The sequence below is a fragment of the Dermochelys coriacea genome, chromosome 1, assembly GCF_009764565.3.
Source record: "Dermochelys coriacea isolate rDerCor1 chromosome 1, rDerCor1.pri.v4, whole genome shotgun sequence".
NCBI lineage: Eukaryota > Metazoa > Chordata > Testudines > Dermochelyidae > Dermochelys > Dermochelys coriacea.
This window is the reverse complement of record NC_050068.2, coordinates 261,042,108-261,060,328: the sequence shown is the minus strand read 5'-3', so window position 1 is coordinate 261,060,328 and position 18,221 is coordinate 261,042,108. Positions and strand designations below refer to the sequence as shown.

The window sequence follows — 18,221 nt, the reverse complement described above, 5'->3', positions numbered from 1 at the left end:
CAGTTTTCCATGTCTCCTTTCTGAAGCTCTATAATGAGAGCCCCTCCCCCGCCCAGCCAAACCACACTGCTGCCTCAACCACTCGAAATCCAGGGTCACGATGAATACGAAGTGCACGGCATCCTCAGTTCCCGACAGATATGTGGCTGCCTGTGCAATCCATTGGTTTGGGAAGGCTACAACCCTGAAGAATGTGCTTGGGAGCCTACCTTCCATGTCCATGTCCCTGACCTGGTGGAAAAATTCCACAAAACTAGCCCTGACAAGCCTGGACTGACACCACCTTGAAGGGGAGCCTGTAGGTGGGGATGATGTTACAACCTGCAAGGCTGGTATCTGTGGGGTTCAGGGCTACTGATGCCTCCCCAATCACCACAAGAGGCTTAGGCTGTGCTCCTACTTGAGGACCCTATCGGGCTCAGCTTGGCAGGAAGTACCACCCAGCAGGACCAGAGTGGCGGCCTCAGACAACTCCTTGATTGGCCAATACCAAAATATAAAACAGGAAGCCCTGAAGGGGAGCTGTGTGAGCAATAACATAGACTGCCTGCCTCTGCTCCAGACCCTGCTCGCAAGAGACACTGTACTCTGGCTTCTGACCCTGCCTGCCTTCTGATACTTGACTCTTTGCCTTCTGGCCTTTCACAGACTCTGACTTCTCAGTACCGGACTCGGACTGACTCCTGCTCTGACCACTAGGTCTGACCGCACATGTCCTGGTCACTTGCCCTTCCCCAAGAGGGTGTTAAACAATCTCTGCCAACAAAAGACTCAAGCCCAGTGCTCTTATGCTTTCAATGAGCTACATTAGCTGGAATTTGAGCAGAGAAGATAGGGCATGTCTCCCCTTTAATAACCTGCTCTGTTCCATAGAATTAGACAATTCCAATTGAATTTGCTCAATTTTGTTGGCACAAATCAGAAAAAAACTTCCTCATACCAGGAGGCTCTCTACGCAGGAACTGACTGGAAGCAACTCAGATTGACCAAGCTCTCCATCTATAGAAACAGACTTGCTAGTCAAGATTTTGCAATTGCTGTGAAGGAAGGTGTTGCGGCTGGCCCAGTGCCTCCTCTGTACAGTCACCAGTCTATTGTAAGTGGACCCAGCTGCTGGGTTCCTTGTGCTTTTAAGCCAACTGAGTCTGGGTAGAGTCTAGTCATGGAGTCTAGCTTTGGGTTTCTAGGATGCACTCCCAGGATCAGGCCTCTTGTCTGAATACTTACTTGGGACCTGCAGTCTAGCTACTCTAAATCCCCAAATCAATGTCCCAGACCTCCTAATTGCATATACACACAGACAGAGTTCCACCCAGCTGTGGGCAACCCTAGCTTTTTGTTTAACCCCTTTTTGGACAATGTGATATGAAAGCAAGGAACATAGACTTTTGGTAAAGTAATCTCTTAACTATAGTCATTTTACTCTTAAGAAAGTGCAGAGTTACAGAAATTTACAATATAAGAAAAGTCCTGAGATTCACCCCCATCCTAGTCTGATCTCACCCTTTCGAGAAGTGAGGTCCTCTAGTGTTCAGGCTGGGCAGAGTCCCTCCTTCTCTCTCCCCCTCTGCACCTCCAGCTTACAAGTGACACCCTCCTGCTCAGAGAAGGAACACCCTTAAAATACAGTCCCTGTCTATTTTTGCCATTGTGTCCAGAATAAGGCCTGGCCTACACCTAAAATGTAAGTCAACCTAGCTTCGTTGCTCAGGGCTGTGAAATATTTCATGCCCTGTGTAACATAGTTAGGTTTACGTAACTCCCACTGTAGACGCAGCTAGGTTGACAGAAGAATTCTTCCATTGACATAGCCACTGCGTCTTGAGGGGGTGAATTTACTACTGCAACAGAAAAACTCTCTGTTGCTGTATTGTCTACATTACCACAGCATAGTAGTAGCACTGCAGGTGTGCTGCTGTAGCACCTATAGTGTAGACATCCCCTGGAAAGCTGCAGATCCACCAATCATGCTGATGATGTGGATAATCAAGGAAGTTCAGCATATAATACAAAATTGAGTGCACAAAATAACCCAGACATGCCAACTCTCTTTCGCACAAGGCAAAAAAAAAGTCTTGGGTTACCTCAGAGCCACATTATAGAAATAAAATAATGATAATAATAATAATAATAATAATAAAAAAAAACACTGTTGCTATCACTTGGATTCAAGTGGGAATTTCTGCTTTCTTCCTTGTTGCTTCATTGTTTACAGATCATCTATGAGCGATAAGGCTGAAGCGCGAGAAGATACTTACAGGCCACTTTATGAGTCTTAGTATTACAGTAGTGCCTGGAGGCTCAACCAGGTTGGGGCCCCATTGTGCCAGGCGCTGTACGGTAAAAAACTGCTCCATTCTAAAGAGCTTACAGTCTTAAAAATAAGATTCAACAGGGCAAAAACAACAAGGAGTCCTTGTGGCACTTTAGAGACCAACAAATTTATTTGGGCATAAATTATGCCCAAATAAATTTGTTGGTCTCTAAAGTGCCACAAGGACTCCTTGTTGTTTTTGCTGATACATACTAACATGGCTACCACTCTGAAACCGTTAAACAGGGTGGTGAGGCAAATAGTGGAAGTTGTGGAGGGAGGAGCCATACTGTCATATTTACAAGCATGGATGCTGACTCTGTGGGTGCTCCAGGACTGGAGCACCTACAGAGAAAAATTAGCAGGTGCTTAGCCCGTAGCGGCAGCCAAGCCCCCCTCCTGCTGCCCATTGGCTGCCCCTGTGCCGATCAACTCCTCTCCCTTCCTCCCAGGGCGGGGGTGGGGGCAGAGGTGGAGTGGGGGTGAGGCCTGGGCTGAGCCGGGGTTTAGCACCCCCGGGGAAAATTAGAAGCCAGCGCCTGTGTTTACAGAATCCAATGGCTGTATATAGAGAATATTGGCCAAGATTTCACCCTCTATATCTAATTAAAACTACAGGGTGAGTTTTATGAAAGCAGACTCTGATTTCCTAAATTGGAATTTGGCTAAGCACTGGGATTGATTTGCAAAAACTGCATCTGAATTTTTAATGAGCATGAGAACCGCTATTTTGTCTCATTTAGAAGGCAGCACCTCCCATAACACAATGGTCCCTTGTATTGTGCTCTAAGGCACTGTTTTGATCCTAATTTAGAGTGATGAATGGCATGTAATTTTAACATTCCTCCTTCCAGTATAACCTTTTATCAGACTTGTATAGGTGGGGCAGAAGTGCGAATGGAGAAACAAACTAGTGCTCTTTTATCTGCTTACTGACATCAGACTTCTAAAAACGTATGCTAAAGGAGAGCTTTGCAATCATTTCAATTTATTTACAACTTGTTTAATCACATTTGAAAACCTTTTCTCTAACCCTGTGACGAAAAGTTTCCAGTTGTCATTGGAATCTATAGGGTTCATTTTCTTTTTCTGTTAAATTTTGATATGCATATTACTCTTTACCTTTATTCAGCAAATTTTGATTTTGGGTGGGAACAGAATTTACAGGGGTAAACAAAAGGTCATTGTTAAGCAGTTTTTAACAAAGAATATAGTTTAGTTATTGTTTATGTGGAGTAGTTTTGCTGAGAAACTTGTAATGATTGTGTATTTAACTCATTACAGACAGATACACAAAAAATTGCTAATTAACTGTTTTATCATTTTTCAGGGCAGTGTGACTGCAATGACAGTATTTTTTCCTTTGGATACAGCTAGACTTAGACTTCAGGGTAAGTGTCTAAACACCTGTGTCTTTGTGGCTCCTGTCTTTGTTTCCATTTCCTTTTAGCTTCCGCACTTCTGGGAGTAGTTGCATGGGGATTGTGATAGGGTGCACTCACCTCTTGTGAGTGCCTCCTGTCACCTGGGTATCATCCTGCACCCTTTTTCTGCTCCTGCTGCCCTGTCAGCTGTTGCTGGGCAGGTCTTCAGTGGCTCAGCCCTCCATTCACATCACTGTCTAAAATGGATGAACACCTTCTGGGGTATCAAGCATCCAACAGGGCATATCACAGTGCTCTTGTTAGTGTCTTTAGCCCTGCCTCTTTGCTGAGATCTCATCCCCTTTCTGGCAGGCTTTAAGTTCATTTCTGCCCTGTTGTAGAGCACTGCCCCCAGGGCTTTCGCCCTCAAGTCTTTGACTTTGTGTTCTTGCTGCCCCAGCTGTCCAGCCACATCATCTCTTAAGTTCAGTCCCCTTCTGGAGTAACAAAGTCCCACTAATGGTTGGCTCTCTCCAGGGTCTTTAGCCCAATCTCATAAGAACGGCCATACTGGGTCAGACCAAAGGTCCATCTAGCCTAGTATCCTGTCTTCCGATAGTGGCCAATGCCATGTGCCCCATAGAGAATGAACAGAACCGATAATTGTCAAGTGATCCATTCCCTGTCACCCATTCCCAGCTTCTCTGAACCCTTCTCAGGGCTTAGGCCACTTCCCCAGGGAACCAGGCCCTCCCACTACTCCAGGTCCCAAGTCAGGGACCCTATAAACAACAGCCTTGTACTGCTTCCATTAATAGTTGCTGCTGCTGTATTCCCTGGGTTGCTTCCCACTGAGTCCCATTACCTTAGGGTTATAGTTTTTGGGTTCTCTCTGTCTTATCCCTGCTTGAGCAGTGTCTTTCCCAGGCCTCCTTCCTAGAGAGTCTCTTTGTCTTCCAGTCCTTCCTCACCCTTCTGGTCCCAGCTAGCAACTGACCTGCTCAGGCTCAGCAGCTCCTTTTAGCTGAGCCTGCTACACTCTGAATGGCTGCTTCCCTGCAGCCTTTCTAGGCAGCCTTGGGGGACCCACTTTCACTGCTCCTTTCCTGAGGCGGAGTGTGTTAGGACTGTGAGGCCTGGCACACCCCCATCATAGGGATCCCCTCTGTGTAAACAAGGATATTTCGTTTTGTTCCTTCCTCATCACCTGCAACGTTCTTCTAGTTGACGCTGCTATCCCTTTAGGAACAGCACTAACTGACTCTTTAATTAGCTGAAAAGTTATTGCTGTGTGACTTATGGCTCAGATTTGAATGTCTAAAGTCTGGTCTACACTACAGACCTATCCTGGAATAACTTCGTCGCTCAGGGGTGTGAAAAATGAGTGAAGTACTTATGGCACCTTAGAGACTAACAAATTTATTTGAGCATTTATTTGAGCTCAAATAAATGTGTTAGTCTCTAAGGTGCCATTAGTACTCCTTTTCTTTTTGCGAATACAGACTAACACGGCTGTTGCTCTGAAACCTGAAGTAGTTATATTGACCTAACCCGCCGTGTAGCCAGCACTGCTTCTCCCACTGACATAACTATCGCTTCTCAGGGAAGTGGATTAACTACACCAATGGGAAAACAGTCTCTCTCGTCAGCTTAGAGCATCTTCATTAAAGTGCTATAGCAGCTGCGCTGATGCAGCGTTTTAAGTGCAGACTTGCTCTAAGTACATCTCTCTAGGAATATTCTCAGATTTAGAAGAGGTGATGAAAACTGAGAGTTAAGAGTGAAACTGCCCAGGATTGCATTAGTTTCATGCGGCTGGTCTTTCCAGCCCATGAGAACAACACTTTGTGCAGGAGAAAAACAAGCACATTCTTGCCTAAGGCATTGTGCCACAGGGGAATTTAAAAGCACAGAGTGAGAGCGAAATTGGGAGTACAAATATCCCATGTTTCCCAAAATTAAACTTTAACTCCTGAACAGCCCATGGTAGTCAAGCCTGAGTATTTCCTACTTATAAGCTACAGAACCAGAAGACATCTGATATTAAGCTAAAGCTTTATTAAGAAGTGGGATGAGATCATTTGACAAATATTCAGAAATGTATGCTTGAATTAGCCCCATAATACTGTACAGCAGTCCTCAGCTCTTAGAAAACGATGCTTTTTCCCAATGCATGGTCACCTGTAAACTGACTGTAAGAGGCAAGTTTATTCGGATCTGGGGGTCAGGGAATGTTTTTGACAGTGAAACAGAGAAGGGAGCCCCACCTCTGATTCATGGTCCAATTATCAGATCAGGAATTAACAAAAGTTAAGGGGCAGCTGCCCAGGGGCACATCTCAGGGCTTTTCTCCACTTACCAGGGGATCAACGCGTGGCAGTTGATCCAGGGGTTGATTTAGCGAGTCTAGTGAAGACCCGCTAAATCGACTGCCGATTGCTCTCCTGTCAACTCTGGTATTCCCCCGGAATGAGAAGCATAAGCTAAGTTGACAGGAGAGTTTCTCCCATCGACCCAGTGCGGTGTAGACACCGCAAAAGGTCGACCTAAGCTGCGTTATTCATGTAACTGGAGTTGCATAACTTAGATCGACTGAGCCCCATAGTATAGACCTGCCCTTAGTGTTGTTGGGGAGGGAACAAATAAGGAGGCAGGAAACCTTAAATATCAAGTGGAAAGAGAGAGATGCTTTCAGGGGTGGCTAGGGAGCTGGGAGAAAACTGAGTCATTTATGGAGAAGGTGAAATTGGCAGATTTAGAGTAGAGGAATAAGGAGTTGATGATGATTACTTTCAACTTTTAAAGTGCTAAAAATTAGATCTGTCTTTTGTCTTCCAGTTGATGAGAAACGCAAATCCAAGACAACACACACAGTGCTACTGGAGATAATCAAAGAAGAAGGCCTGTAAGTACAGATGTTCACAATTATCTTGATAAAAGTAAACCTTCAGAAATGCTGTGTATGTGCATCCAGTGAGCCTCCATATATCAGTCTCTTCATTTGTTTGGATTCTCTGAGATATGAGTTTCTAATCATACAGGTGCAGTCTCCTTTTAGATAACCTAGCCACCATAAATAATAGGCTGTTTTGGGATATGCTTTCCAGTCAAAGGTTCATTCTTTCTTCTCCCCCACCACCTGGAGAATCCCACAAATGGCTTTTTGGACCCAGGATAGAGAATTAGGATCCTGTTTAGCAGAAGTTAACCTTCATGACCTTGCACAGAGCTGTGCTGTAGGAGTTGCATGCCTGCCTACAGAACCTTGTTGAAAAGTACTGACTGACAAGTAGGTGTGTATGTAAACCTCCCTTGGAGCTCTAACTGCAAGAATTCCTGGTATTTTACACTAGAGTAGAGTTGTCAATTCTAGCATCCTAACCAGGTTCCAGTTTGCCTAATAACATTTTGCCTTTTTCAGACTTTACTCATGCAGTTACAATTGGTGAAACTAGGAGTTTGTCTACAGTTAAAACTCCCATTGGCATAGGTAATCTACCTCCCCAAGAGGCAGTATTTAGGTTGACTGAAGAATTCTGTCGACCTAGCGCTGTCTACACCGCTTATGGGTGTGAATTTTTCACATTCCTGACATACTTATTTTTCCAGTGTAGACCAGGCCTAGGTTAAACACTTTCCCTACCCCCTAAAAATAGAAAAGGAGTGAAAGAGGAATCCACAGATATGGATGGCATGATTTTTGTGACCTGAGAATCATGCAGGATCAACAATAAAATGTGTGTAAGGCTCTGGGAAAGCAAATGCCAAAAAGTAAGAGTGAGCATGGGGAGAAAAAAACACTTGTAAACCAGTTGATACCGTCTTTGGCTCACAGTTCTGTATTTCCATTATCTACTCTGAGGAATTTATAGAAGGTGTAAACAGCTACAGAAATCAAGGAATCCATAATAAGAGAGAGATTTGAGGATGTAATAGTTGGATTTGAAAGACTGTAAAAATGAGATTTTGTACACTTACAGCAAAATTGAAAATCCAAGTTCTTCAAATGGTTGCACATGTCCATTTCACTTCAAGTGTGTGTGTGTGTGTGTGTGCATGCCAGTGCACCCAAGGCAGTAAATTTTTTCCCCATATTGATATCTGTCAGGGTGGTGAATGTGCTCTCAGCAAAGCTTCGCTGTTAGCCTAAAGTACAAAGGGCAGAGCTGCCTCAATCCTCCTCAGTTCCTTTTCACCATGATAGTTGGAATGTGTGTGCTCATCAGACCTTTCCCTTTCTCTTATGAAATAATGTTTTCTTAAAATTATTATTGTATATAGTTTTAGTTAGTGTACTTGCTTTTGGCAAATTTTTGCTTGTTTTTGTTGGAGCTTTTCAAGGTCTGTCCTGGGCATGCCTAAGTCCCCAGGGTTTAAGTGCTTTTCTGGCTGTAATAAGTCTATGCTAGTCAGCAATCCTCACTTCCATTGTTTAGGGTTTATGGGGAGGACATATTAGATATAGGAGCCCTATCTGTAGGGGTTTAAGTCTAGGGAAGTAAGACTTTGACATCTCTTCATGGAAACTGCTTTATGCCTCCACTTGGAACCCAACCACCCGGTACACAGTAGTTCATACTTAATCCACCCAGGATTGCACTACTAGATTTGGCGGTATCCCCTTGCCAGAGGGAGTCAGAGAAAAGATGCCACTCTCCTTCTCTGGTACTGCACAAATGGCTGAAGAAAGCAGACAGTTCACGTTCTTCTAGCCAGAAAAGCCCTCTTTGTTCATGAGGGCTAGGACCGCAACAACATCACACAGGAAAAAGGTGGGCACTGAGGTTAGAGCTCCAGGCCCAGCTAAGCAACTCCCTGGTATCACATACCTGACTAGCAATGTAGAGTTGTTGTGTCCGGCACCACCTTTGGTACCATGAAGACTGGCTGCATTGTTAGGATCTTCTTCAGCATTGACTTAATTTTCAGTGAATGCTTTGGGACATCTCTCCCTCTCGGTACAGATGACACCTGAGGGACCTCCTTTGCTTCTTGGTTCCAGACTCACATTTGCTGCAAGACACTGAGGTACCGGCATTGCCCATTCATGCAATGCAAGCTTTGGTACCTGTTTCATCCTTGGCACCATGAGGGGCTACACAGTTTTTGGTACCATTGTGGTGGAACTAGGAGGTGGTGAGGGCTAGCACCTATATAATGGAAAAAGTACAAAGGTTGATGTATGTTTCTGGCCCCACAGTGTTTTCTGCCCCCATATTATCTTGTAGAGGCCGGAGTAGGACCTGGAGGAGGGTATTGAGTGGTTGTGTTGGTGCATGGGATCAGGTTTGCCTCCAGGGAGCAGGTAGCAACAACTCTCCTCTCCTCTTCTTTTACATTGGCTGGGGTTAGTGTTCAGGGACCACACAGGGCTGGCTGGAAGCGATGGTCACTCATGTGAGTCCCTAGTCCAGCCCAGTCCGACCAGCCATTGCTGATAGAGATACCCAGTTCAGTGAGGGCAGGTGTGTGTGTGCCAGCCACTGAGGAACTGGCATAGGAATTGAAGTAGGAATTGCTAGGATGCCCCTTCCCATCCTGGAGCTGGCTACTCCCTCCCTCTCAGTCTTAGTAACTCCCCTTGCTTCCCCTCCTATCCCTCTCTGCTCCCCAATTCACAGCAAGCTTCTGCCTTCCAATCGACGACACTGATGGTAGCCAAAAGCTGTGCTGTTTAGCAGGGAAGACAAACAGTACCATCAGCAAGAAAGCTGCTAATGCTTCCCCTGTTACTATCTACTTCTTGTCCTTCCGGGTCCCAATGTCCTGCTGCACCGCCTGGTACTGCACCACCTTGGCTTTCTGATTATACTTACTCCTCCCTGGAGTTGGAGGTGGGATCATACACACTCATTACAAGAGGTCTCAGATTTCCCTTTCTGCTGGTTGAGGTCTTGGCGCTGGCATTCTCACTGGACTAGGTCCAGGGATAGGATGCTTTGGGGTTGGTCTCTGAAACCAGATCAGATCCAGTAATGGCTTTTTTGGAATCTTCAGGGTGTCCCTCCAGACATTAGGTCCTCATCTCCTGCACCTGCTACTACTAAGTCTCTGTCCAGTCACTCTATCTAGTGCCAATCCCACTACACAGTAAGTGGTGGAACTTAAATCTCCAGTGTCTGGCCCATGTGGTAAGGAGGTTCAGCAGGCATCAGAACAGGTTGATACTGTGATGTCGTCACTGAACACTTCCTCACTTCTCGTGATGAAGCCACTGTCTTTGAATTGTCCTCCCTGGTTCCTGACAATTATTAGATGTATGAGGATGCTCCTTGGTTAACTCCCCAGGAAATGGACTGTTCCTTTGAAGTTCAAAACATGCTTTTAAATGGTAGAAAGCCATCCACCAAATGCATTTACTTCATGAATAAGGCCCTGAGAAAATCATGGCTTTTTAAAAAAAATTCATGGCAATGTAATGGTAAAATATAGAATTTTGTGGAATATGCATGACTGCCAAACTGCTGTGATTTTTCCAACAGCAGGGAGTTGGAAATGAGCATCCATGTGCACCAGTCTTGTGCTCTGTGTGGCTCCTAGCATGCAGCAGCATTTGTGGGAGGGACTCAGGAGCTGGTTTATGTGACATACAGTAGCCAATGCCGCTGCTACCCAGAACATACTACAAGCCATACCAATTACAAGACTGGCTTGCATGAATGCCTACTTTTACCTCTCTGCTGTTGGAAAAATAGTGATATTGGATTAATTTAGCATTTTCTGCACAGTTCATGAAATTGGAATTTTCACAGGCCCCTGGTCATGAAATAGAGAAGATTCTCTATGTGGTCCCAGTGGAAGGGTACCCCTCCCTTGCAGGCTTCCATATATTTTCTTCTGGATTATCTGCTTCACCTAACAGGAAAGAACTCTGTCAGTTCCCTGAGAATTCACTTGGTGGCTGTTTCTATATTCCATTCTCCTATAGAAGGAAGATCTGTTTTTTCTAACCTTAGTACTGTTAGATTCTTGAAAGGTTGCACAGGCTCTTCCCAATTGTAAGAGATCCCACACCATCATAGGATCTAAAATTGGTTTTGTCAGCTTTAATAGGACCCACTCCCCTTTAAGCCTATGACTAGTTGCTCTTTTTCTCATCTCTCAATGAAGGTAGTGTTCCTGGTGGCTATTACTTTGGTTAGTAGCATAACAGAATTTTAGGCTTTAGTTGCTGATCCTTCATCTCCCATATGGTGTTCTATGAAGATAAGGTCTGCTTATATCTACATTTCTAACTAAAGTGGTGTCAGATTTTCATCCAAATCAGTCTATGTACTTACCAACCTTTTTTCCAAAGCCTCACTCTCATAAAGATGAGGAAAAATTCCATACTTTGGACATCCACAGGGCATTAGCTTGTTATCTGGACAGGACTAAGCAGTTTAGATTGTCCAGTCAGTTATTCATCTCCTTTGCTGACAGACGAAGGGTCAACTCATTTCTCCTCTGAGAATTTCCTCCTGGATTTCTTCCTGCATTCTACTGTGCTATGATATCACTAAGGTTTGAACACCTGAGAGTGTTTCAGCACACTGCAAGCAGCATCAGCTGCTTTCTTAGCCATCAATGACATTTTGCAAGGCTGCAACTAGGTCATCTGTTCATATCTTCACCAGTCATTATGCTGTCTCCCAAGCCTCAAAAGACAATGCTAGATTTGTGAGAGTTGTGTTGCAGTCTTTGTTCAGCTAGACTCCAATACCCTCCTTGATCTCATACTGTTTGTCAGTCACCTGGAATGGACATGTTCAAACACTTGAAGAAAAAAAATGATATACCTGTTTGTATATAACTTGTTCTTCGAGTTAGGTTGCATGTGTCCATTCCATGACCCACCCTCCTTTCCCCCTTCATCAGAGTCAAAAATAGAGGCTGCTGGTGTGAAGGAACTTGCGGTGGGTCCACCCATTATACCTTTAGCTGGCACCACAAGCATATGGAGGGCACGTACACTGCCCTAATGGAAAATATCTCCCACATATTGAAGAACAACAGTTACCAAACAGGTACATAACCGGTTTTTTTCCTGGCAATGGGAAACTTACTAATTTCCCTCAAGACACTTAAGAGCTCTAGATAAAGCTAACCTAGTTTTGGAGAAATGGGTGGGACAACTGGAAAAACAATAAAAGGTGCAAGATCCCAAGCATAGTGTGGGTTTCAGTTGGTAAAGGCTCCTTTCACGCTATGCAAATATTTGTGGTAGTGGAATTTGTTTTTTTTTTAAACCGGTTTTGCTAACACAGGTTTTCTTCTTAGGCCCTTGTCTGCACCAGGACAACACTGTTCTTAACTTGTCAAAAACTGCTTTATCTGTTTCCTCTCATTCCCACCTTTCTCAAGTGATGTTGAAAACAGTTTTCTGCTGCTGTGGTCTAGTTCATCTTGCTGTTGTGAACTAGATGAGACAGGTTCAACACCTGGATAAAATTCAGGACAGTAACTTGGATTTACTCTTATCACCAGGACAGGTTTGGATTGAGGGTACTGGTACTTGAGCGACTAAAATAAACTGATTTTTCTTATCTTCGATGTTTGCTGTTTTGCACTTCAGGAGGTTTCTTCTGAAAAAATATTTGTAATCAGATCATCGAAAGTATCTCTGATTTTTATGACCACTTTGCAGATTTATTTTATATTTAAATAGAGTGTATGGTTCATATAAGGTGTATATATATTTTTCCTGAGATAGAAGGGACCAGAAACATGCAAGAGTTGGTTTTTCCTTCTCCATCTTCTCTTTCTCCCCACCAGTAACTGTACTACTGACAGTTAATCATGGAAGCCTGTAACTTTAGAAACCTAACTCTTCGTACTTTCCCAATGAAAATGGGAATGTTGATATGTACAATTTGAAGATACACCGACTATAGATTTTCTTAGTCTGTTTCTCTTTTAACTTATACCGGCATTTGTAACTCCACTTATTTCAGTGGAGTTACTCATGAGTGTTACCAGTATAAGCAAAGAATTGAGTGCTTTATTTTAACCAGTAATAGAGTTAAGAATTATATTGAGTCAGTGTGATTGTTACTGGTTGGAAATTGTCTCAATATAATGGTAATATATGTAGTGCCAGCTGTGTGAATCTCCTCCCCCCCCCACACACACACAAAAGAAAATTAAATAAATGCAATTTTTAAAAACTGTGTGCTGTCCCTGGCAAAGAGTAGATGTTGTTTTCTATCCCAAAGGTACAGTATTTCAGTAGCATATAAAAAAATTCCTACATTGATGGATCTACAAAACACTTTGGGATCCTTGTGGATGAAAGACAGTGTATAACTCCTTCTTGGGTCCACAACTCTGTTCTCTGTGTATCTGTTTAACCAATGGCTTCCAGTGCTTTTTTTTCTCTTTGGAGGCCTGATCTAAAGTCTGTTGAAACCAATGGAAAAATTCACATTGACTTCAGTGGGCTTTGAGTCAGATCCCAGATGCTTTCAATTTATAATGGTAGTTTTCTGACTCTTACTTTGCCTGCTGTTTTTTCTCCTCAGCCTGGCACCGTATCGAGGGTGGTTCCCTGTTATCTCCAGCCTCTGCTGCTCCAATTTTGTCTATTTTTATACGTTTAACAGTCTCAGAGCTCTCTGGGTCAAAGGTCAACATTCAACCACAGGAAAAGATTTGGTCCTGGGGTTTGTTGCAGGTAATGGAACCTATAAGGCATGATGACATAGTATGTCATAACATGAGATTCTGTGAAACTCAGATTTTTAACCGAATTACATAATGACCTCCTTACTTTATGAAGCCGTTTGGAGGTCATGCTGGCTGGGTGTTTTGTATTTTGTATCTTACAGAGAACCGCTTCATATTATGGCTCTCTTTTTTTGTCATGCATATTTACTCTAGATCTTCTACCACCCCACATTCTCTGGGGGTTTGGGTGTATATGTACACACACACTTATAAAATGATTTCTGTTGAACGCTCGGACAAAAAAAGTATCTGATATTGAGCCATTTTCTCTGTGTAATGTACCCATTATCTAGATGCCATTATCTTCTAGGACAGATCAAAGTGGGAATAGATTTCCTACTGATATTAGGCTTCTTTGTTAAAGGTTTTTGCAACTTTGCAATATTTTGAATGACTAAATCTTCTTTAACTAGGTGTTGAATCAGTAGCTTTTACCACCATCATTGAATCATGTGGAGTAGAACTTCCAGCAGATATCTAACGGGGGAGAGGTCTGTTTCCCACCCATCCCGCCTTCCTTTGCAGGCAACAAAACTAGATTGGAAGAGTTTTAACAAAACTTGTCTGGTTTCTAAAAATTCCCAAAGCTGTAAACAACGTGACTTCTCTTATAACTGAGTCTAGCTGGATGGTGACTAATAGATATGCTTTTCAACATGTTGGGCCAAATTAATCCCTGAAGTAACTCCATTAAAGACAGGTCAAGCAAATTCCAAGACAAAGAAACCTTTAATTAGTTGTTGAAAAACCCATTGTTTTGGCTTCTGTGGCCTCACTGGAGAAACTACAGAAATAATTTTAGTTAGAAGTTGTGTAGTTATCTTTGCTGTGTGTTGGGCTTTTTTTAAATCCCTGCTATGTAGTTTTCTATAATATGTGAATTACTACTGAGTTATTTTGTACATTGAAATTAAAGAAGGAAAACATGTAGAAAAACACCCATTTTTTGTGTTTTACTTATGTTAAGATTTATTTTCTTCTCCTTGTGGGGTGCTTTTGTATTAGGTGTCGTGAACGTACTCTTGACCACTCCGCTCTGGGTTGTGAACACACGACTGAAACTGCAGGGAGCAAAGTTTAGAAATGAAGATATTGTACCAACCAACTACAAAGGCATTGTGGGTAAGCACCTGCTGCAGTCATTTTTCTCAGTGAATTTCATGTTTGTGAAAGATATTGGATTGATGGTTTTGAAGACCAAAGTCCCTTATCCACGGTAGCACAAGTCTCCCACCCTTCCTATATGTGTTCACAGTGCCCATCTTTGATCCTGAAAAAGGGCCCACTTAAGGGAGGAGGGTTGTTCAGTCTTCCAGACCCATTCAGTTCTTGAACTTTTTTGTAGAAACTGACAAGGGAGCCAACTTTTGCCAGTTCTTGTTGTAGCTGTTAGGGGTGTGGACACTTATTCTGCTAGGCCCACAAACTGATTTCATGTAGGCTATTGAATAGCCAATGAGGTAACTGTTGCTTCCAGTCATCACTGAACTGGACTAAAGTTTGAACTGTCAGTCTAGAAATATAAGACTTTATTTACCACCATTAATCTCCTGAACTATCCAGTCCTCCAAACTGTCTCCATTTTTTGAAATATGCCTCAGTGCTCTATTCCTGTATAGCTCCTGTATAGTAAATATTCTGTTGGTGGAGGTAGGATATACATCCCATGATTCCTGTTTTTTTCTTCTTGCTGCCTGAGAACTCCAGAGAGTGACCTTATGACCTGCTGCTGCTGACTGACTAGCAATAGCCTCTCCATGAAGATCTTGTATATTTATTTTATTGCCCTGATCCATGCTTTTGAGTGGGGGAAGAAGTCAAATATTTAAACTTTGTGGTAGCCAGCTTCTCTAAACACAATTCTTTATTACAGAAATTTCAAACTTGAACCATTTGAAACATAGGGAATTAATTTTGGTGCTGTGTACCTTGTTTTTGTAAGTGAAAAATGTCTCATGTTTAAAAAGAAAACCAAACATGCTCAAGTTCCAGTTCAGCCTCTTGATTTTAGTGTTAGCAGGGGGTGACTGGGAGATGACATTCTAAGACAGCTTCCAGTTAAATGGAACAGAGGCAGAGGGAGGTTAACTTTATGATCAACTATTCTGCCTGTTGCTAAAATGAAACATAACCAAATAAAGCTCTGAAGAGAGCCATTTTAGCTAGAAGAATCTCATGGTGACATTGGGCCTCTGTAAAAGGGGAACTTCTACACAAGGAGGTAAATATAAGCTGTATGACTAGTGTCAGTTTGACCAAGAAACATCTCTGCCCCCACTCTATCCATCATAGTTCCTGAATTTGCTCATTAGTTTAAAAGGCAAAAGAAGAAGTGTATCACAGGGAGCAGTGGGACCAGGCTGCTGAGATGACCCATACACAATGGAGGATGATATTAAAAATGTAGAATTAACAATACCCTTTGCAATCAAAATGTCACTCTTTATGTTAAGAATTCCTGTTGCTTCTCTCCACTTTCCACATCAGATGCCTTTCATCAGATAATACGGGATGAAGGAATCTTGGCTTTGTGGAATGGTACTTTCCCCTCCTTGCTGCTGGTCTTCAATCCTGCCATACAGTTCATGTTCTATGAAGGATTTAAACGAAAGCTTTTGAAGACACGACTACAGGTGCGAATAATAGATTTTTGAGATCAGAAGAAACTGTTATGATTATCTAGTGCAGTGATTCTCCAACTGTGAGTTGGGATCCCAGAGTGGGTCGTGACCCTGTTTTAATGGGGTTGCCAGTGCTGGCGTTAGACTTGCTGGGGCTCCGGGCTAAAGCCAAAATCTGAGCCCCATCCCCAAGGGCTGAAGCCTTCAAGCTTCAGTGCCCCCCAGGATGGCAGGGCGTGGGCTTTCGCTTTGGTCCCCCCGCCTGGGGTGGTGGGGCTTGGGCTTCAGTACCCCTTCCCGGGGTCGAGTAGAAATTTTTGTTATCAGAAGGGGGTCAGGGTGCAATGAAGTTTGAGAAACCCTGATCTAGTGTGACCTCCTGCATAGCACAGACCATACAACCTCAACTGCTAGCTTCTTAATGAAGCCTATAACTTCTGTTTGAGTTATAGTTTATCTTTTAGAGAGAGCTTCATTCCTGATTTCAAATGATGGAGAATCAACTGCATCCCTAAGGAAGTTGTTCCAGTGATTCATTTCCCTCAGTTTAAAAAAAAAATTAAATTATTTCTTATTTTTTGTCTGAATTTGTCTTGCTTTAGCTTCTAACTATTGATCTTAGTATGCCTTCCTCTGCTAGATTTAAATTCTGTCTGTTATCAGAAATCTTTTCCCTATGTGGGTACTTGTAGACCATAATCAAGTCAGGTCTTACTTTGTGTCACAGTTCAGGGCAACTGCACCTGTATTCCTCTGTGGGCCATGAAGGGCACCCTCTATTAGGATCCCGGTTCCCCAGCCATCACCTCTTTTCGGTGGAGACCCATGTCTCTCTCCCTCCTGACCAGGGATTTTCCAGGCCGCACAATTCCCTACCTACAGTTTGAGTTTCCCAGCAAGTCAGACTGCCTAAGCAGGCCTGCTTTGCTTTCTCGCCAGAGGCTATAAGCAGCAGAATTGCCCATAGTCATAGTGTACCACACAGCTTGTCCTAAGCAAGCACATTTATTCTTAAGGTGAAAGTATTATAGAGAAAACAAATTAAAAACAACAGAAGAACATACATATGCTAATAAGCTTACCAGAGAGAACCTCAATTCCAGCAAGGGCTCTGGCAAGTGATCAGTCCTTCATATCTCACCAAGGAGTTTTCTGTGGTGACGTATTCGTAACAGCTGTTAGTTCAGAACAAGAATCCCCATGAATCTGTGAATCATTCCTTTATACAGTTTGGACTTCTGATATTGTCCTCAAGTAACAGGTAATCAGCAGATAATGGTTCTTCCTCATGGTGAAACTTCAAAAGGATGAGTTCTTGCATGATCCTTGTGTGTGTGTATATATAGGCAAACAAATTGTGTGTGTATATATATACATACACACACACACACTATACATATATATATATATAATCAGACTCTTAAGGCCGAAGTGACTGTACTTGAGGAGCTAAGGGAGACAGAGAGGTACATAGTGGAGACTTTCAGGGACACAGTAGAGCGGTCTCACCCCAGTTTGCCAGCCTCTGTGCTGGATGATGAAGGATGAAAGTCTCAGATAAGGATAGCTTCAGGCTAGAGCGGAGGGAAACCGTCTCATAGTTGGGGACTTTCAGATGACGTGCTAAAGGAGCACTCAAGGAAGAGAAGGCCATTATGGAGAAACTAAATGAATCTTTGAATAGGCCTTCACTACAGAGGATGTGGGGGAGATCCACACACCTGAGCCATTCATTTTAGGTGACAGATTTGAGGAAACTGTCCCATATTGAGGTGTCAGTAAAGGTGGTTTCAGAACAAATTAATAAATAGTAATAAGCCACCAAGACCAGATGATATTCACCTAAAAGTTCTGAAAGAACTCAAATATGAAATTTCAGAACTACGAGCTCTTGTATGTAACCTATTGCTTAAATCAGCTTGTGTACCAGATGACTGGAGGGTAGGTAATGTAGTGCCTATTTTTTAAAAAAGGCTCGAAATTATTCTGGCAAATACAGGCCAGTAAGACTAACTTCAGTATCTAGCAAATTGGTTGAAACTACAGTAAAAAACAGAATTGTCAAGACACATATATGAACATGATATGTTGCGAAATAGTCAGCATGGCTTTTGTAAAGGGAAAAATCATGTCTCACCAATCTGTGAGAATTCTTTGAGGGAGTCAGCAAGCATGTGGACAAAGGTGATCCAGTTGATATAGTGTACTTCAGAAGTC

General features: G+C 43.0%; 1 protein-coding gene across 3 annotated transcripts in view; it reads left to right on the top strand.

Annotated features, from left to right (window-relative positions):
- Positions 1-18,221, top strand: part of SLC25A17 (solute carrier family 25 member 17) — a 51,728-nt gene that overhangs the window by 22,226 nt on the left and 11,281 nt on the right. For all 3 annotated transcript variants that reach the window (XM_043502142.1, XM_038417049.2, XM_043502138.1), the window contains 5 exons: positions 3,645-3,705; positions 6,517-6,583; positions 13,179-13,330; positions 14,389-14,505; positions 15,871-16,016. In XM_043502142.1, the coding sequence (XP_043358077.1) occupies positions 3,645-3,705; positions 6,517-6,583; positions 13,179-13,330; positions 14,389-14,505; positions 15,871-16,016 (543 nt within the window). The remainder of the gene's footprint in view (positions 1-3,644; positions 3,706-6,516; positions 6,584-13,178; positions 13,331-14,388; positions 14,506-15,870; positions 16,017-18,221) is intronic.